We start from the raw sequence: 20418 nt of genomic DNA, 5'->3' as shown, positions 1-20418 counted from the left end.
TTTCTAAACATTTTTCTTGGATTTGATTTATGGTTTAACGGTTGAAAATAAAGCTAATGGTTGTTTAAGAATAATCTAATTACATGATACATATTTTACATCGTTTGTTATATATTGAAAAGTACATAATCTAAGGAAAATTAATATTTGATTATTTATATAAAAGTCAAATAGAAAAGTTAAATATAGAATTTTTTAAATTTGGCGCGAACAAAATTGGCGTATCAAGATGACGGTTATATATCCACTTCCGTCATATGCTACGGTGACAAATCTGTAACAAGCATATAGAGATCAGTGTTAAGGTTCCATAAAGCTTGGACACCCTGATTTTTACCTAGTAGAGTCTTGTCGAAGTGTCGGAGTGTTCGTATTGACGACAATCGTTATTTATTCGTATTTAAAACTTATATAAAGCTAGCACGGCTGTTGCGAGATACATATATATTAAAACTATAAGTTTCGTAGAGAGAAGCTTTTCAAATTGTAAACTGCCAGTTCGTAAGTGCACAATATAACATGCTAACCTCCGTTAAAGTGTAACATTAAACCAAAATCAAAAAAATGTTTATCTATCTTTCTAATTTTACAAATATACGACTGAGAAAGGCGTAATAAACTTGATGCTATAACAATTTGTGTTATTAATAAAAGATTAAAGAAGTTCGCATATACTTACGATTGTTAATATACGAAGACTTTCTTTGGTATACAAGAGTATTACTGTCTTGAAACTATTTCGTTGAGTCGACTTTTGTTTGGGAAAAGGTGTGATTATTGTTTGTTCATGCTCATGTATATCAATATCAAGGAAATAATTTTTTCATCATTAAAAGTATTTCTTTTCCAGATAGATTATATATCAGTAGATAATCAGTCAAAGATTAAATATTGTTGCTAGATGGTAAAATTACAAAAAAAAATTACTTTGTATCTAGAAACAAATTTAAGTGTTGCATTTAAGCGGTGGTACAATATCCACCACGGCTTTTACAGAGATGGTTGGATTGGCGGGCGGGGGAGGTCACCTTTATCCCTCGCCCCCAATGCAACCTAATCCAGAGCGTGAGTACTAAAATTTGTATTTAATTTTTTTATGTTTTCTTTACAAACTTTTATTTATAATTATTATTTATGTATATATTTTAATATAAATATTTATATGCATATTTGTTCTTCTTTGTAGTTAGAGAAATGACTGGAATTACATCTAGCGCTCCAACAAGCGCAGATGCATGCTTAAGTATTGTACATTCTTTAATGTGTCATCGTCAAGGTGGGGAAAGTGAAGGATTCAGTAAACGTGCTATAGAATCATTGGTGAAAAAGCTTAAAGTAATTATACTTTTAAATGGAATATTATTCAATTTATAATATTTATTTTCTGTGATAATAATCTATATTGTATCTTTAGGAAAAGAGAGATGAGTTAGATAGCTTAATAACAGCAATTACTACAAATGGAGCACATCCTAGCAAATGTGTTACTATACAAAGAACACTTGATGGCAGGTTGCAAGTTGCTGGACGTAAGGGTTTCCCACATGTCATTTATGCACGGATCTGGAGATGGCCAGATTTACATAAAAATGAATTAAAACATGTCAAATATTGTCAATTTGCTTTTGACTTAAAATGTGATTCTGTATGCGTGAATCCTTATCACTATGAAAGAGTTGTTTCACCTGGCATAGGTATGTTATCTCTATTTATTGTGTCCATCTATACTTAATCTTTTTAAAGTTGCATTCACACACCGTAATTATTATAGTTGTTTATATTTTTTACGTTATTTGCTTGAAAAGCTTTTGTGAACTCAGTTGTAGCACCATAAGTGTAAATGATTTATTATTGTGGCCTTGGTGTATGATGGAATGGGTTGGTTTCCCCCGCACAGACCCGTTCTTTACAGACCTGTCTGGACTGACACTGCAATCAGGAGTAGGTGTAGGACCAGGGAGCAGATTGGTGAAAGATGAATATACCGTTGGGGGTGGAGGAGCTGCAGCAGCTGGAGCAATAGGAGCAGCTATGGATGTTGATGGTGAAATGAATCAAACAATACAACACCATCCACCCACACAACCTTCTACAGCAAATAATACCCCGCAACCACAACAAGGTTTTATACCAGGTTTAGCTCCACCTAATTCAAGTAAGTAAAACATTTTTGCACATAGCTGTTAATTTTCTTGTATCTTTGTGCCAGTGCTATTTAACTAAATATAGTTGATCTTTCTCATATATCAATATATATTATATCTATTATATAAAAGTTTCATGGGTTTGAATAGTACTGGCTTATGTAAATGGTATGTATACAAGAATATAGCAATATGAATGAAGAGATATGTAAAAATGAAATAAAATGCTCCATGAGATGCAATTATAATATTTTTAATAATAAGATTCATTTATATGTGTGTATAAGTAATCCAAATATTTTTTATTATATAAATATTGATGTCGTTTATAAATATTTGTTTTTACATTTAATATGTTTTGTATTTATATGGAAAAAAATGTTTTTAATAAGCATCATTAATGTGTTAAGTATGGGGCATGTTTCAATAAATATAAAATTACTATTTTTCATAGCACAAAATATTTACTGCAAGCTCTGCTATTGTGCAATAATAAATATGCTATTATTCTATTCTTTTTTTTTTTTTTAGTATATAATTATTGCTTTAAAGTATATTATATTATGTTGCAGTTTTACATTTCATTTTGGCTTTATTATTTTCTTTTTCTTTTGTTGTTGTTGCACAGCTAATGGTGAGGGTATATTTGGCAGTAGTGGGGGAGGGAATAGTGGTAACCCCCACACTAAATTGGACGACAATAATTGCCCTAGGCAAACTTGGATCCCTACACCTCATCACTCTTCAACACATAACATACATCATCGTACGTATATGATAAAGAGCTTTTTATGCTTTTATTGTATTTTATTTTTATTAATCAGCTTTTGCATTGTATAAAAATCAACTCAATATTTTACTATACATGGCAGAATGTTTTATCAAATTAATACTTTCAGAAGCACTGGGTAAAACTCTGTGAACTTTCGAATATGATATTAGCTCATCTGTATTGTGTATTGTGTATGAGTCACATTTGATTTTACAGCAGTAGTACATCCAATGAGTCACACCGTAGGTAGCCAGCAGCAGTCATTGAATGCAGGCAGTGGAAGCAGCAGTACTCAGATTTTGAGTCCTCCCCAAGGACAATCGACAGATACGTTCTATGGAACTACTACACCACCTCAAGATATTAATCAACCACCAACAAGTGTTGATGCTTTAGCAGCTTCTTTAGGTATATTTTTTATTTTACTAGTTTATAATAATACCCTGAAATGAATAATTTGTATAACATTATTTCAGGTGAAGGTCAAAATTCTCCTGTGTCACCTGTACATCTTCATCATGCAAATGGATTTACTGTTGGCACGGCGACAAATCCATATAATTCTGGAGCTCCACAATGGACAGGAGCTAATACACTTACTTACACACAAAGTATGCAACCTCCAGATCATAGACATCTTCATGCCACATCTTACTGTAAGTTTATATTTAGTATTATGTTAAATAATCCTTTCTTTTAATATATTTTTGATTAAATAGGGACTGGTCATGGAGGAGATGTTGGTGGAAATATTGGTGGATTATTGTCTACACAACCAGCACCTGAATATTGGTGTTCTGTTGGTTATTTTGAACTAGATACACAAGTAGGAGAAACTTTTAAAGTAAGCAGTGGTTGTCCAACTGTAACAGTTGATGGTTATGTAGACCCAAGTGGTGGTAACAGATTCTGTTTAGGAGCATTAAGTAATGTGCATAGAACAGAACAAAGTGAAAGAGCACGTCTTCACATAGGTATAAATTAAATTTAAATATGAAATATTCAATAAAACGACCTTTTTTTATAAACATTTATATTAATCCTTCATTAGGAAAAGGAGTAGTGCTAGATTTAAGAGGCGAAGGAGATGTGTGGTTAAGATGCCAAAGCGAGCATAGCGTTTTTGTACAGTCTTACTATTTAGACAGAGAAGCTGGTCGAGCACCTGGAGATGCAGTACATAAGATATATCCTTCTGCATATATTAAGGTGTTTGATTTGCGTCAGTGTCATAAACAAATGAGAGGACAAGCAGCTACAGCTCAAGCTGCTGCTGCTGCACAAGCAGCTGCTGTTGCTGGTCATCTTACACATGGAGCACCTATAACTAAAAGTTTGTATCATAGCATATGTGTAATTCATACTTTATCTAAAAATCTATTACTATAAAAAAACCTTTTATAGGTTTAAGTGCAGCCGCAGGTATTGGAGTGGATGATCTTCGGCGGCTTTGCATATTACGTTTAAGTTTCGTGAAAGGATGGGGTCCTGATTACCCAAGACAAAGCATAAAGGAAACTCCATGTTGGATTGAGGTATAAAAAGTATTATTTACAATATTAGCATATAAAAAGTATCTGATGTATTATAATAACGAATACATAATATAAAAGATTTATTGTATTCTTCTTAGGTACATTTACACAGAGCTCTACAATTGTTAGATGAAGTGTTACATACTATGCCAATAGATGGTCCTCGTGGTATTGAATAATCTTACATATATTTCGATAAAGAAGAAAAAAGGTCATAATGTTAGAAACGTAATGTGCAAAATGTGCATTATATATGTAGAAGGACGTTTAATATGTAACACATTCTTAAGATTTTAAATTGATTTAATTTATGAAAATCGAGTGAATGAAATTAAAATATGGAAAGCATTCACAAAAACATGATAATTCTACCATATGAATTTTATTGAACCAAAATATTGAAGGAAAAAAATTGAGTTTGAAGTACCAATTAAAATTCGTCTCAACAGTTTACATATATGGTATATCATATAGAATAAAATGTGTGCCACGGCCTTGTACTATCAGCAATGTACAAAAGTTAAACAAAGGAGACATTATTTTTTTTTATCAAAAAATTATTTTTTACTGTGACGAAATACATCTGCAGAAGAAAAGAAAGAGGTAGGATAAAAATCTATTTTATTAGACATTTGGTCTCTCTGATTAAAAGCTGAAATTATTTACAAAAAGCAGTTGTTTCAGCTTGACTAAACGCATGAAAAAAAAAAAAGTGTAATACGTTCAAAAGAAATAGTCGATCTCATTCTATGAGATTTATCATTTAATATAGTTTGAAATATGTTAAAACCTGCTACATTACAAGGAACTTAACATTTGTAATATACCATTTGAAAGAAGAGAAATGATGACATTTGAGTGCATAACAGAGATTTATTCTAGGGGTGCACTACCGTACAAAATCCTGTCAGATGATAGCCTTGAGACATAGAATTGATATAATAATCATCGATCGTACAAACTATACACTATAAATAGGTAATATCAATACTAAAATATTACTTAAATATGTGACATATTTGATTAAATCATATGACTGAATTGTCAATAATAAACATGATGATAATAAGCATATTATAGAAGAGCTCTCATTAAGTTATTACATGTTACCTGGAAGCTATTTTAAATCATTAATGTTTTACACTAATTTGGTATTGTGCCATTAGAATATTCCTCTATAAAATCATCTGTTTTATAGTATAAAACCAAAAAATTATTATATAAATATTTTCATTATAATTATTAGTAACAGTGTTTTTATATATTAATGCTCGTTTCATCAACAATTATGCTTTAATAATTGAAGGGTTTATTAATTATTATCATTGTTATTATTATCATTCTTGTTAGTACTATTATTATTAATACTATTACTACCATTACTATTATTATTACTATTATTATTACTTTTATTTTGTTGTATGTATTATTGTGAGACATATTTAAGTCTACATATGAATGTTGAATAACTGTAGAAATGCTAAAAGGTCTGTAAATGTTTCATCTTTGATTTTGAGCAAATTTAATTATTGTAATAGTACATTTAATCACTTTAAACAAGCATCGATATTGCTGCTATCATAAAGTAATAGTCGTGTAATTATACATACCACTTATCAGCCATTTTATTATTATATATATTCGTACAAAATATTTTAATACATGGTAGTATTGTCAAATAGGATGAAGTTGACCAAATTTTATACCAATATATATATATATACATAAAAACATATATACATATATATTACATATACTTATTCTGATTTATTGCAAAAGAGTTTATGGCTTGTTTTTATCACTTATATTCTGTATTTTGGCTTTATAAAGGTATGCTGAGTTCTTTCTTTTTTGTTGTAAATGAGTAGAGATTATTTGACTGTTTACTTTTACACATTAACCTTATATTTCTTCATTAAACAATTAAGGTGTCATTGTTTAATAAATACTTGTTCTTTTTGTATAATATTTTGTCCATTGGACATTATATGTTGATAGTCAAACTGAGCTATCATTCGCCAAAGTAAGCATGAAGTTATTATACATTGCTTCTTTTTGTGTATAAGTGCAAAATATATAACCCTTTTTATTATATATAATGTTGTATTTTAAAAGTAGAAATATTAATATCACTAAGCAAATGTGATTTAAGAAATGGGTGAACTACAAATAAAAAAGTACATATATATTGTTAACAAATGAATTAACGGCAAATAATGTTACCAACTAAGTTAAAATTTGATAAAAACTATGAATCATTGCTAAGATATGAAAGCGTTTTCTTTGTTATTTGACCAAGGCTAAATAAGGGATATATATCGTGCACCTAAAGTCAGCAGATTTTTTAAGTATATCTATTGCCAATTTCGTATTAAGAATACATGTGCCATCATTTTCATACATATTATACACAGAAATAAAAGCAGAGATAAGATTTAGAATTTTCTACAAATTCTATATTTTTAAACAAAAATGCATAAAATATGAATGAAATGAAATCTAATTATGGTACTTCAGTATGCTTAACTAATGCGCATTAAATGAAAAAATACCAATAAAGATTGAAATCCAATCAGATCTTTGCAATGCACATTAAAGCAAACCAAATAAGTTAGCTAATTTTAATACTTATGAATGAAGATGTCAATCATACATGGCTTAATTAACATTGATATATTAACTTTAATAGCAACTTCAGAACAACTTTATAAGAAAATATTTTGAACAATGAGCATAATTTTTAAAGTAAAGATACCTTTCCCTGAATCCAAGTTTTTAACATATTTTGGAACTGGTATCAAAGTGCAATAGCCCTTTCTTATGTCAGACATATTGTAGTTGATAGATAAAAGTAAATTATACCATAGAAATTTACATTATTCTTTAAGGATTAATAGTGGTAAGATATAAGACAGACTGGTATTTATATATACCACATATTTTGCGATATTAATATCATATAAACATATTTGTTTATACGAACACAAATATATGTAGCATTTTTAAATGCAAAAGCTTATGTGAGATATAATATACTATAGGTTCTTTTATATGGCTATTTTCTTCATTTTTTATCAAGATAAATCATGATCAATCTATTAAATGTCACCTTTAATAGCAAATTTTTTCTTATTATAAGAGAATAATGAAAAATATTTTTAAATTCATTAAATGCAGTTATTCTTTTATATTTATTTTTATCATAACATAAACGATTATATTTTCTACAGTTTGACATTATGTTCATTGATAATTCTGAGATTGAAGACTTATTCTCAAGTAGTAGAATATATACAATAAATATAAAAGTATGTTAGTATATTAGAGTTCATTTTTTGCTAGATTGTGTCTGTATTTATGAGTTTTTCTTACACGTATTTTTTTTGTATACTTAGAGATAATCTTTCAAATATTTTTTGATATACGGAAAAGATTTTTTTTTAACAATATGTTATGATTATTTGTTTCTATACCAAAGATATTCTAATAATATAATTACAGTATGCTATTATATATAAACAAAATATAAAGAGAGTATAGATGTAATTTTTTGCTGTTACTTCACAATAAACTACGCAGACAGAATTACATTTAATTAATGTTTTTATATTACAATCTTATTTGATACAGAATATCATATAAAAACTTGAAAAAATGATATGCATGAAATACATAAAAAATCAGGAAAAATATAACACGTTTGTGATAATCATTACATGCAAACATTTAAAAATTATTTTGCTTATTAATTATTCATACATATTTATGGATACGAACATATAATAATAATATATTATTTAATTGTTATAATTATATTACTGCATTTGTGTTGAACACAAATTATTACTATTGAAAATGTATGGTTATTGCAACTAGAAAGCATTGTGTGCAGAGTATCAATAATATGGTCTTAAGACATAGATTCATAGAATTTAAATGAATATGTTTATAAGAGATTTTTTGTTATGGTATATACATGGTCATTTTAAATAAACATATTCCAAAAATTACAAACACTTTCTTGATTCATGTATATTTTAATCCGAAAGTAAAATGAGATACAATAATCAAGATAAAGTGAAATATATTCATTTTACATTAATACATGAAGAAAAAACAATGGAATTCTACGAACTAATTTTAATTTATTTATGGGCTCACAATATTATTACTGTTTACACTTGTTTCTTTACTATCAGTGTAAATGTTTCCTTTTAAATCAATAGCATATTCATGATTCACAATATTTATTAATGCTTCCTCAATTGCTTTATCTATATTTGCAGCAGTTATAAAAGTAGGTACTTCTTCCTTAAGTTTTTTAACATGCTCTTCAATTTTTTGTTCCCTTTGTTTATCTCTTTCCTCTTTTTTTAATAACTTTTTTAATATAGTTTCTTTTCTTTCTTCTTTTTCTTTTGCCAATCTGACTTCTCTAATTTTGGCTATTTGCATGTTCCATTCATCATTTATTAAATTAGATTGTATGAAATCCTCATCTGCTATTTTATTTATAGTTATTTCATCAAATTGGACTTGACTCTTCTTAAACTCGTTTTCAAAATGTTGCCTAAAAATAAATCATTATTTCTATTATATCCAAAATAATATATATATATATAGATATATAATGATCCTTTTTCTCTCATATTTGCAAATGCGTTAACTTACATAAGTGATTTCATAGCTGTTCTGTAATTATTATTTAATCTTTTAAGTTCTATATATTCTTCTGTAGGTATTTTTGGCCTTTGAGGTACTCTGAATACCTTGCTCTTCGCAGTTGGTAACCAAATCGGTTTCCTTTTCCATCGAATACACTGTGCATAAATTATATTTAGCTCAAACCGTTCGCATTTTACAAAATTACCCAGTGTTAACGAACAAATGCCACTTATCTGTTTTGTTCGTAACATCATTGTTATAAATTACCTATGCATGAAATAGAGATATTTTTATTCTATATATGCTATATATTGACTACTAAAAGATTTACTTATCACGATAATAAAAGAATTTAGATTTAAAAATACGAAATTAAAAATAATAAACAATCCGAACATTACATTCAATTTAGTTAATTTTAAATTAAAAGTAATTGGAAACATATATTTATGGAACGTATAATCTTTAGGGTATATAATTAATTTTACATAACACAATAACTCATTGTGTAGATACCTTATTTTGTTTTATTAGTAATAAATATTTCACTTATTAAATGTGAACTATTGAACGAAAGCTTGATCTTTAATACACATATTTGAGGTTAGGAATAAGTCAGTGATCTACTCTGTATCTAGATGAAGCTATGAAGTAACATTTGATTATCTATGTATGGAGTAACGACATTAAAGATGCATACATACGAATATATAATTTATGCTAATACACATAACATGACTATACTTAAAATAAATATATAACTATTTAATGATAAATTTATCATTTTTAACATTTTTATTTTAACAATTTGGTTATTTGTTTCTTATATATGCATGCACATACATTTAGTACACTTAGTTACAACACTTTAGGGTTGCGTTCTATTATATAATTAAAAGATAAGTAAATGAACATTTTTTTCTATTTTTATTAAATATTCATAAAAAAATACAAGCTACAAAAAAAATAGAAATGTTAAATATTTAATTAAAATATAATTTTCTATTATAATTACTATAAAAATAAAATAATCTGTAATAAATATCACAGTAGTTGCATCGTGTTATAGCGCCAAATTTCAAAACATAGCGCGTATGTACATATATACATTTAAGCAATATCCGTTTTTTTGGTACATGCTATCGAAAGTCGTACATACCTGTATAAATATCTATATATGCATGTACGTATGTATGTGTAAGAAGAATTGCACATAACCGTGAGTGAAATAATTAGGCTCCGTGTTTTGAGGACCTCATTAAATTCAGAGCGCGAATGCGCCAGAGCTCTTTGGTATATATCCAGCGTTGCTTTTTTTTCCCTAACGCAGTTGAGACTGAGACCTTATTCCAGTGAGTGCGTCTTTCTCACGCGTTGATAAATCTAACGCTTTTAATAAACTCTTATATATGCGTATATTTTGGAATAATTTAAACGAGAAACGACGGGTAATCGACTGAAGATTCACATTAAATGAATTTTCATTAAATAAATTTAATGTCTCTCGCTAAATAGATTAACGAATAGACAATTTAATGACGAAAAGATGTATAGTGTTACTGTGACCCCGGGAAGATCTTCTGAGAAACAAAGTACATCGCGAAATAAAGAAACAGAGTTGGTAGGCTACAAAAGTAGAAGAAGAGAATCTGTACCAGTAAGAGTTTTAAATTACATCCGGTCTCAATTTCAAGCGGAAGGCATTTCGGGTGAGTCGTAAAACGGTTTAATTTTTTTTTTTTTTTTTTTTTTTCAAAAGTTTTTATATTCATGAATTTTGATAAAAAATTCATCAAATGCACAGTCATTTCGAATGGTAAATATATTTGATTTTATTTCAACAAAAATATAACGAGATACATTTGGTTCATAAATCGTGGGTATCCTCGCAGGTACGTTTGCTTTCTCGATCATTTTAAATGTCATTTAGATTATCACACTATACTGGTTTGTACGATGTATATATACATATACATATATATGTATATATCACACGATATTGCGGTATTTTAACGTGTTTTATACTTGCAATACCGTTATAACACATACAATACCTTTGGTATTAATTATTAATAATTCATGATTACAATAACGAGATAACAATTTTAAACTGTTACCTGTAATCGTAAGAACTAAACATTATTTATTTTCACGATATAAATTAATTATCTCACCATTTAACGTGTATACATTTGTCTTATCTTTATAGTTTTTTTTTATTTCAATATCTGTATATATGCAACAAGATATATATATATATAGTAAGTAATTATATATATATATATATATATATATATATATATATATAATGTATTTAAATTTGTTCCTAAAGTATATTAAACGTATCATATTATTTCAGTCTTTTCATTTCTTCATTTGTTTATCAACGGAGGTAGTACATTCAATTTAGTTTTGTGGATGTTTTAAAAATAACTTTTTCGTTATTTCAGTAAATAAACGGATAACGCAGTTTTCTAACGAGATAATATATCGTATTCGTTATGAAATTCTGTAAGAAATCGATCTAAAGTGTGAAAAGTTATATTTTTTTTAGTACTAATAATACAATTCAATGTACCACTGGCACAAATATCACTATATATAAATAATTCAATAGGTTATATCCTCTTGCATTTGACTCGTAGAAATAGTTTCGCTTTTTAAATTGGATTCTGTGTGTATGGTAGAAAATAAACTTTCTGAAACTTCTGCGTTTATAACTTCGCAACTGTTTATGTCCTTTTGTAAAGGCATTCGATATTTCGAGTAATCATTCATCCAAACATCATTTATCGAATCTTCGCTTTCATCTATAGAATCTTTGATATTCGAATTGTTGTTATTAGACATCGATGTAGCGCGAATCATCCATACTTGTTCTCCGCTACATTCATCGGCGTTACTTTGTATATTAGCCATGCGCATACCGGCAGAGCTATCATTGTAAAGAAGCCAGTAAGGCGAGAAAGAATGATGTCTCTGTTCTGCGACTAACTTTATCTGTTGAGAGCAAACATCGGTGGGCAGTACGGCTTTATGTGTAACTATCGGCGCAGTATAACAATATATACAAGATGTTTGATCTATTTTTGTATAGTCTATTCTTTTTGATATATTAAAATTCAAAATATTTTCAAGATTATTGTCTGATAACTTTTTGTGGGACCACTTTGGCCAAAATGGATCTAACATTCCTAAAAATGTGTGAAATTTATGTTATTTAATATTTCATCTAAAAATAACGTATAACTAAATTGTTTGATATTTCAATATTTTTTATAAAATTATTTAAGATTTATTAAATAATGCATACCTACCATCAGAGCATGACTGTACTCTCTCTGTTACAGAATCTTTACATATATTCATATCTTGCGATGTTACAAGATCATTGGATTGTCGTGATTCAAAACTTTGAGACATTGTAACATATGATTGATGATTGTCATGCAAATTAGAATACTGATACGTAACTTCAGAATTGCATGGAATGTTGTTAGGTAATGTTTGATTAAGTGCAGGTACATCTGATGTGAAATTTATACTACCTGCAGAACCAGTCATCTGAAAATATTCTCTTGTTTCACCTATATATTTATTATGATTTTCCAAGTATGCTTGATCTGTAGAAGTTGACTGTACATTGGACATTATAGTTGGAGAATAATACAAAGGATCTTCAGATGAATCAATATTAAGTACTGTTGGATTATCATTATAAACATTTTCACTAATATGATATCGATAATTTGTATTTCCATTATTTGCATTTGTTACTGGATTATCAAGATAAATAGCATGAAGTACTTTGGAAGTACTTATATCTGTATCTATATAGCTTTCATCTATAGAATCCATAACATTTGTAATAGTCCAAGTTTGATAATTTTGTTTTAAATCATTATTTGCATAATTGCAATGGTATTGATTACTATTCTGATCGGTTAGTACATTAGACATTTGATCGATATCTTGTACATTTTTAACAAAATTTGTATCATGTAAAAGATATTCATCCCTAACATTATTTAAAACTCCATAACAATCTGTATTGATTACAAGATTATCTTCATTATCATTGTCCACTGATTCTGCTGTTAACGTATCAGAATTATCTAATATATTTTCTGAATGATATTGTTCTACTGGCCAAACTCTATAATCTCCAAAAACTGGTGCTGCAAGTTCTCCTAAATTTGTACCAACCGGAGCTTGTAACATCTTTTTAAGAAGTATTGATCCACATGTACTTTTACTTGAATCTTTTTGTAAGTGATGATACTGTATATGATTAGTCAAAGGATATATGCAAGAGTTTGATTCATTAATACCTATCAAATTAGGCTTAGAACAATTAACTATATCTACAGGAAAGGAATGTGCAGTAGAACTACTTGCCGTAGTTCTTAGATCCACAATTGTCGATTCGTGTTGTGGATTATGAGGTGTATTATATGTTTGAAATTCTCTTTGTATTTTCCGTAACAAAAATTGTCTAAATTCTTCATAATGTGGAATCTTGTCATCCTCTCTGCTTACAATTTCTTCTTCTGCACCTACCTAATAAAAACGTAACACAGACAATTATAGAACAAATAATTAAAAATATAAATATTTAATATATTTAAAGGATCATTAAAAATTTACTAATTTTTTTTTGTATTATATGCATATGTATAATATGCATATAATAACATTATATATATGAAAATTACATTTTTATTTTATATAAAAGTACACATTTTATGAATAAATAAAAATACACAATATAGAAACATTCTAAGTAATATCTCGCAAAAATGAATAAATAAATATTTGGATAGAAAAGAATTTATTATTTTGTACGCGAATGTATATGGATCACGAAGAACGATCGATGGTAAATGGAAGAATATATGAAGATCGCTTTTAAGTGGCGGGATATTCTTGATCGATAAAAACATCGATCGTGTTAGGATCACGACGTAATATAATCGATTGAGCAAAGGGTTGAAAGATAGACCGTGACTCGAGCGCATTTAAGAAAAAAAACGACAGGGAGAATGAAAAGAAGGTAGAAAGAAAGAGAAAGAGAAGGAAAGAGATATAATCTCACCCATTGATAAGGCGATCGTTGTTGCTGTTGCTGTTGTTGCGAATGATAATAATCTTCAGCCATGACGTTATCTGGACTTTGTATCGGTGTGGAGGTTATACCAAGTTTTTCGGCCTTGATCTTCCGCGTTCTCTTCTTCCGCGTCTGTTTTAAATCGCTCAACAATCTGTCGACTTCGCCATTGTCCCTGCTTCTTGCGGCCCTTAATATTTTAATAAGCAGCTCTTTCTGTGGATAAACGATCGGTTGATCGTTCGAAGCTCGATTTAATGTCACAAGAAAATTATCGAAGATCGAATATCACACCGGTCTTGTTCAAACGTCGCGAAAAAACTCATCGATATCGAGAAGAAAAGCTTCTTCCCTCTTATTTGGTATTAGAAAATCAAGATAAAGTACGAGATCGGTCAAAAATAATCTTATTACCTTTATGTTGCCTGGCACCCGATATTTCACAGCCAATGCTTGCAATTCCTTGTATGACAATCTTGAGATATCGTTGCCGTTCATTTTCAAATACCGGGACTCGAGAGATTTTAGCCATGTAACCGCGCGATCTTCTACGGATTACGGATGTAACAGGTACACAAATAGTTAGTAAGAATCGTCTGCTACCGGAAAACGCGCATCAATTCTCTCGAAAATTTTCGATTTCCTATCTTAGAAGAAAGTACTCATACTTATTTAGCGTGTCGTATCTCTCACGATTTCTTCCATGGTTTACAAGACGAAAGCGCGATTTAAAATTTCTTCGTTTGTATTGTTGATTGAGAGAGTTCCTCGAATAGTGATATAATATATATCGTTGTATTTTATGTTTACTGCAGTTCGTTACGAAGGAAAATATATTTTAAGTTTTATTTTCCGATATTCAATAAGAACCAAAAGAAAATTTTCATTATTTTATTGATTGAGTCTGGGACGATTAATTGTCGTTTTCCATCAATAATTTGCGTCCTATATTCGTAACAAACTAAGTAAATCAATTTGTTTTTTAAATACCATTAATTCGATAGGTACAAAGAAGATCCGTTTAATTTTTATCTTTTATCAAGCGGTTAATATTAGCATTAACCAGACACAACAAATATTGAATTGAAAAAAGAAAAAAAATGAAAAGGAAATAAAAAAAAAGAAAGAGAATTATTAAATTCGAAATATCAATAAATCGCTTTTATCGATAAAAAGGTACATACGAAGTTACCTGTAAACAAGAATAAAACGTGTAAAAAGAACGAGACATAACTGAAAGAAAAAAAAAATAATAAAAAAAATAAAGAAAAAGTTAGGTATGTCATCGATATGACACATATGAAACAAATATGAATGTATATGTTGACCTATACTGGGTTGGCCGAACGAGGTGCTAAAGAAAGACGGAAACTGACTTGCGCGAGAGGTAGAACTGCGCTTTCCGGTATTCGTGCGTCGAACGGATCGAGAGAGAGAGGCATCAGTGGAGGAAGACAGGGCGGACGTGTTGCATCGTTGTCGCGCGTCCGTAGAAGACAAGTGAGAAGGGGGACGATCGAACGAGAGGGTTGGCCACGACGAACGATTCGCGAACGATAAATTTCCCGATCCTGTTTGTGAAAAGGAAGGAGAGAACAAAAGAAAGAAAGAAAGAAAGAAGAAGGAGATAAAGAGTAAAAGAGAAGAGGAGGATAAAACATTATCAAAGATATAGACGATAATCGATTATTTAACGAGAGAGGAAGAGGGAGCTCTCCGTTATCTATTTGTCCCTTTCTCTCTCTCTGTGTCTCGCTCTCTCTCTTTCTCTCTCTTCCTTCGTATCTCTATCTTTCTTTCTCTCTTCGGTGAGCGATCGGTTCGCCGATCTACATACGTTCTACCGGATACGGCCAATGAAGGCACGTAAGAGCCGCGAGAAACGTAAGTTCACCAATCTCAGGGCCAAGATCGTCCGTAATCCGTGGTGCGTTATCAGCGTGGTGCGTGATCGCAGCTAGGACATTCGACGATGTCTCTCCTCCTTGATGATCATCCTCGAGAAGCCGCGGAGTGAGGATTTCTTATCCCGCAAAAAGAGAACGAACGAAACGAACTTTTCCACATTCGCATTTTCCTTCCCTCTTTTCCTGTTTTTCATTATATATAAATATATATATCTCTCTCTTTCTTCCACTTTCTCTCTCTCTCTCTCTCTTTCTTCGTTCCTTTTTTCCCCTTTATTTTTTATTCATCTCGTTCGCTCTTACTAGCTGCAAACGTAATTCGCCGAGGTGCGTCAGCGCCAAGAGTCGATGGAGATGCAGCGCCAAGGTGCGAGGCTCCTTCGACGGAGAAGATCTCATCTTAGATCTTCTTCTTCTTCTCTTCCTTTTTCTCTCCTTATATCAATTCTATCTCTCTATATCTAATTCTCTTTAATAAACCCACTTAGATTCACAATACAAGTTCTTTGATAGTCAATGTCAAAGAATCTTCTCTCTATATACCTATCTTCTTCTACCCTCTTTCGTTGAATCACTTAGGAATTTTAGAAAATTAGAAAAAGAAACACACCACCCTTTCGATGGTAGAAATATTAATGAGATGGGGAAGTAGAGTATTGTAGTAGAGGTGATATGCCGAATCGACCGACGTCATGCGAATTTTTTCATTATTTCTCTCGTATTTACATTTTTATTTAGATCGTAAAACGATCCCCCACAAAGATCACCAAAGTGGGATGAAAAACGTGAGCAGGCCACGGGATAGGAGCTGACCCGTCGTCATGGTAACCCCGGATGCCCGGGATCAGGAGCTCTATCTCTCTCTTGCTTTCTCTCTCTCTCTCTCTCTCTCTCTCTCTCTCTCTCTCTCTCTTTCTCTCTCTCTCTCATTTTTCTTCTCGTTTTAGAGCACACGTGTACGTTTTTCATTGATTAACTCCTTATAAAGAGGCAAATCCTCATAAACGAGTCTCCCTAATGTGATCACAGTCTGATGCTAGACCTTCGATATTTCTTTAAATATCCTACTTGTTGTTATGTATATCATGACTTTAATATTTCCTCTTCACACCCTGTTCTTTCTTTTTTGTTATATTAACCCATCGTATCGAATTAAGATCAAGGTCCTTTCTTATTCATCTGATCCTAAGAAAATTATTATTTTTTTTTCGATCATCTCGCATATCACATACAAAATAAAAACTTGAGATATTCTTATTTTTATTTGTTTATATGTACTTAAGTTTCTTTTATTCAACGAGACGCATTAATATAAAAGTTCGTCGAATTAATAGACATTGATCAAAGAAACTTGTTAAACTAGAAAGCTCCTATCTCGTCGTATCGCTAACGTGAATTGCGTGAAAGAGTTATTTCGGAAAAGTGGACGAGATGAGAGGCACGATGGACACACAATCGATTAGCCTTTAAGAGTCATTTTTGTTGTATTCGACCTTCGAGGAAGATCGATTGAACGCGTTTCGTTCGGTCGTTTCGTTAGTAGTCTTAACGTGGTATAAGAAGTTCGAAAAGGCATGTCGACATATTATCTGAAAATTGATTGATGTTACACTTGCATGGCGAACGTACTTATGCGAATGTAGAAAGTGCCGAATAGCGTCGTGTCTAGGACACATGAGTTAAAGGGTAGTGGATCTAAATATGAACTTCTTTCTATCCCCTTCTCTCTATCTCTTCTCTCTTTCTCTATCTTTATGCCCCCTTTTAGAAAGATGACAATATAGATAAATAGTGTTTTGTCAGTAGATTCTCGTTGTTAAAGTGGTGTGTATGATCGTACCTTTTTAGATTCGATCGTACCTTTAGTTCAAATGCTGTGCGAATGTAAATACTCGTAATTGCTTCGTTCTACAAAATTTCATGACGTCGAGCCAAACTCGTAATGTTTTTAAATAAATAAAGAACGAAGATGGAATGGGAGATAAAGATGATGCAAAATTACATACAGATGTAACTCTATTATAAAGATATATTACGAGCTTGTTCGACGGCGCGAATTTAAAAAATTAAAAATTAGTTCCCCTTAGATTAGTAGGAAAGATTTTAGAAAGAAAAGAAAACCTTTAGATTTGCAACGACGCTTACGCGTAGGAATTCATCGTTATCTTTCTTTTCTCTATCTCTCTGTATCGAATTCGTGGTCACTTTCATCTTTAAGGATACGATCAAAATAATAGAAATTATCAATAACAATAATAGTGGAATTTCGATACAAAAGAGATCGAAAACAAGAAAATAAATACGTAAGAATGTCGTTCGGCGTGTCGTTTTAATATTAGGTAGATTATAAATAAGGGATTGGTAAGGACGGAAGGGGGAGTGAAAATACGCACTCTATACGGACTCGCTCTGTAAATACGTTGCACCCGTTGTTATCTACCTCCGAATACTTTAGTAGATGCTCTTTATCACACTGTCTTTGGTAGAAATCCTTGGCAGCATAGATACGTGGCAGACGGTGCATACACTGCCATCAGTACGAATCTGCTCGTTGCACCGTAAAGAATGACTCACTTTGTAAGTAGAAAGTTACTTCCTCCTCTCTTTCTCTCTTTTTTTTCGTCTGGTAATACAAAAAATAAAAAATAATAAAAAAGAAATAAACAACAACAACGACAAAAATGAGAGGAGGAAGAACCCACCCTGTTTGCTCCTGAGTAAAATATAAAATGCAAGAAGGTATCTTAGAATCGGAGCGTCCCTTACACGTGGTGCAGTATTAAGAGTGAAGCCCCCCTTGACAACATTACAGAGGGAGAACTTGAAGAACTCGGGGGCGTTTTAGGGGGTTCTGGAGGCGGCACCTTAACCTTGGGGGGACGTCACAAGCCCGAGGAATTGGCAACCTTAGCAGCTAACACGAGATTTTCAAGAAAAGAAATACAATTGATCTATCGTGGATTCAAACAAGAATGTCCTTCCGGATTGGTCGACGAGGAAGCTTTCAAACAAATCTTCTCACAATTTTTTCCACAGGGAGGTGAGAATTTCAAATATTCAAGATAGCGCATGTAAATGATAAGACTTGCAATAAATATGTTATTTGCTTCCTTCGATGATCGTAGATGCTAGCCAGTACGCTCATTACGTGTTCAACACTATGAAGAGGAAACATTCCGGTAAAATAAGTTTCGAGGTGAGATTATTCGATGTTGGTAGATTGTAAGTTTAAAAAGAAACATCATCGGACTTATTATTCATCGATACGTAGGAGTTCCTGACGATTCTATCAAAAGTATCTAGAGGTTCGGTGGAGGAAAAGTTACAGTGGGTTTTCGGATTATATGACTTGGATGGCGACGGATTGATAAGCAAAGAAGAAATGTTGGACGTGGTTGGGTCCATTTACGAAATGCTGGGTCGTTATACTCAGCCGCAGATAGTCGAGCCGCATTTGGCTGCACGCGAACACGTCGATCGTATCTTCCACGTGAGTTACGTAATTAATGCGTGTAACTCGCGATTTATGTTTCTCTTTCGGGACAATGCGAAACGATAAGGCATTTATACATTTTAGCTAATGGATACGAACAAGGACGGCGTGGTAACTATCGAGGAATTGGTGCAATGGTGTTCTAAGGACGAGCAATTATTGCGAAGTCTCGACACTCTTGACACAGTCTTGTGAGAGTTTAACGTTACTTTCACATCTTTTCCATTAAGTTATCAAAAGCTTTTTCATTTTCTTCCGCGATCGATAATATACAACGTCTGAAAGAGTTTCATAAGTCCCATTTATGGAAGACGACCGTTCTATCTTAAATTCCGATAATATTGTATCTTTAAATTTCTTTCTTACTATTTCGATATATTATGAAAAAAAAAAAGAAAAAAAAAAAAAGAACAGTGATTTTTCACTTAATCATTAACATGTATGAAGAATAGATAGAAGAAGTAATAGTAGATAGTGTCGTAAAACCTTAAAGGCAATCAAATCATTGATTTTTAACGTTTCAAAATAGTCGTTGGTAAAATATAGAACGGTACGTCTTCTGGAAACGATACTATGAAAACTATTTCCATGCGCGTTTGTAAATATGTATGTACCTACCCTACCTACCCAGTCTTTCAACCGTGCCACGTCAGAGTACGATAATCGACATTATCGAAACTTTCAGCGGACATCGTTCAAGTAGCGTGTCACACACTTATAACTTTATTAATATATAGGAACTACATTTTACTCGAACGTAACTTCCACGATTCATGATTATCGATGAAAATTTAG

The 20418-nt window shown here is 31.1% G+C and overlaps 4 protein-coding genes across 14 annotated transcripts; 2 read left to right on the top strand and 2 right to left on the bottom strand.

Annotated features, from left to right (window-relative positions):
- Positions 1 to 199: 199 nt before the first annotated feature.
- On the top strand, positions 200 to 7501 carry LOC122630811 (mothers against decapentaplegic homolog 4). Of its 8 annotated transcripts, XR_006327567.1 has the most exons (13): positions 204 to 768; positions 851 to 1065; positions 1187 to 1335; positions 1415 to 1694; positions 1898 to 2155; positions 2773 to 2910; positions 3133 to 3324; positions 3393 to 3572; positions 3636 to 3890; positions 3968 to 4249; positions 4321 to 4451; positions 4550 to 5054; positions 5136 to 7501. XR_006327567.1 is itself a non-coding variant. In XM_043815757.1 (12 exons), the coding sequence occupies exons 2-12, from the start codon at positions 999 to 1001 to the stop codon at positions 4628 to 4630; spliced, it is 2010 nt and encodes a 669-aa protein (XP_043671692.1). In that variant the 5' UTR covers positions 202 to 768; positions 851 to 998; the 3' UTR covers positions 4631 to 7501. The 8 variants fall into 8 exon arrangements, 7 of the variants coding, with proteins under 7 accessions (XP_043671696.1, XP_043671697.1, XP_043671692.1 ...); XM_043815757.1 differs by having other exon boundaries at positions 202 to 768; positions 3136 to 3324; positions 4550 to 7501; XM_043815760.1 differs by having other exon boundaries at positions 203 to 768; positions 3163 to 3324; positions 4550 to 7501.
- Positions 7502 to 8458: 957 nt separating this feature from the next.
- LOC122630814 (probable 28S ribosomal protein S26, mitochondrial) lies at positions 8459 to 9891 on the bottom strand. 2 transcript variants are annotated; one of them, XM_043815770.1, is made up of 3 exons: positions 9821 to 9891; positions 9123 to 9271; positions 8459 to 9021 (listed from the first exon to the last, which is right to left on the bottom strand). In XM_043815770.1, exons 1-3 carry the CDS (start codon positions 9845 to 9847, stop codon positions 8601 to 8603), a joined length of 597 nt encoding a protein of 198 aa, XP_043671705.1. In that variant the 5' UTR covers positions 9848 to 9891; the 3' UTR covers positions 8459 to 8600. The 2 variants fall into 2 exon arrangements, with proteins under 2 accessions (XP_043671705.1, XP_043671704.1); XM_043815769.1 differs by lacking the exon at positions 9821 to 9891 and adding an exon at positions 9633 to 9794 and having other exon boundaries at positions 9123 to 9383.
- A 636-nt stretch (positions 9892 to 10527) lies between these two features.
- Positions 10528 to 20034, top strand: LOC122630813 (Kv channel-interacting protein 2-like). Of its 3 annotated transcripts, none has more exons than XM_043815765.1 (5): positions 10528 to 10825; positions 18943 to 19170; positions 19256 to 19326; positions 19402 to 19620; positions 19708 to 20034. In XM_043815765.1, exons 1-5 carry the CDS (start codon positions 10663 to 10665, stop codon positions 19816 to 19818), a joined length of 792 nt encoding a protein of 263 aa, XP_043671700.1. In that variant the 5' UTR covers positions 10528 to 10662; the 3' UTR covers positions 19819 to 20034. The 3 variants fall into 3 exon arrangements, with proteins under 3 accessions (XP_043671700.1, XP_043671701.1, XP_043671702.1); XM_043815766.1 differs by lacking the exon at positions 10528 to 10825 and adding an exon at positions 15640 to 16107; XM_043815767.1 differs by lacking the exon at positions 10528 to 10825 and adding an exon at positions 15641 to 16497.
- On the bottom strand, positions 10924 to 15134 carry LOC122630810. The gene is made up of 4 exons (XM_043815754.1): positions 14638 to 15134; positions 14212 to 14439; positions 12434 to 13676; positions 10924 to 12310 (listed from the first exon to the last, which is right to left on the bottom strand). Exons 1-4 carry the CDS (start codon positions 14719 to 14721, stop codon positions 11727 to 11729), a joined length of 2139 nt encoding a protein of 712 aa, XP_043671689.1. The 5' UTR covers positions 14722 to 15134; the 3' UTR covers positions 10924 to 11726.
- Positions 20035 to 20418: the final 384 nt, after the last annotated feature.

The sequence above is a fragment of the Vespula pensylvanica genome, chromosome 7, assembly GCF_014466175.1.
Source record: "Vespula pensylvanica isolate Volc-1 chromosome 7, ASM1446617v1, whole genome shotgun sequence".
Lineage (NCBI taxonomy): Eukaryota > Metazoa > Arthropoda > Insecta > Hymenoptera > Vespidae > Vespula > Vespula pensylvanica.
This window is presented reverse-complemented; position numbering and strand designations above follow the sequence as displayed.

Bases quoted from the DNA above. Each gene is read 5' to 3' on its own strand.
- LOC122630811 (XM_043815756.1), top strand. From the start codon at position 999: ATGGTTGGATTGGCGGGCGGGGGAGGTCACCTTTATCCCTCGCCCCCA. The intron at 3,325-3,392 runs GTATATTTTTTA...ACATTATTTCAG, and splicing joins TGCTTTAGCAGCTTCTTTAG to GTGAAGGTCAAAATTCTCCT. The intron at 4,452-4,549 runs GTATAAAAAGTA...TATTCTTCTTAG, and splicing joins AAACTCCATGTTGGATTGAG to GTACATTTACACAGAGCTCT.
- LOC122630814 (XM_043815769.1), bottom strand. From the start codon at position 9,370: ATGATGTTACGAACAAAACAGATAAGTGGCATTTGTTCGTTAACACTG. The intron at 9,022-9,122 runs GTAAGTTAACGC...ATTTATTTTTAG, and splicing joins ACAGCTATGAAATCACTTAT to GCAACATTTTGAAAACGAGT.
- LOC122630813 (XM_043815765.1), top strand. From the start codon at position 10,663: ATGTATAGTGTTACTGTGACCCCGGGAAGATCTTCTGAGAAACAAAGT. The intron at 10,826-18,942 runs GTGAGTCGTAAA...ACAACATTACAG, and splicing joins TCAAGCGGAAGGCATTTCGG to AGGGAGAACTTGAAGAACTC. The intron at 19,327-19,401 runs GTGAGATTATTC...ATCGATACGTAG, and splicing joins CCGGTAAAATAAGTTTCGAG to GAGTTCCTGACGATTCTATC.
- LOC122630810 (XM_043815754.1), bottom strand. From the start codon at position 14,721: ATGAACGGCAACGATATCTCAAGATTGTCATACAAGGAATTGCAAGCA. The intron at 14,440-14,637 runs GTAATAAGATTA...GTTTATCCACAG, and splicing joins GGGTGCCAGGCAACATAAAG to AAAGAGCTGCTTATTAAAAT. The intron at 13,677-14,211 runs GTGAGATTATAT...CGTTTTTATTAG, and splicing joins AACGATCGCCTTATCAATGG to GTAGGTGCAGAAGAAGAAAT.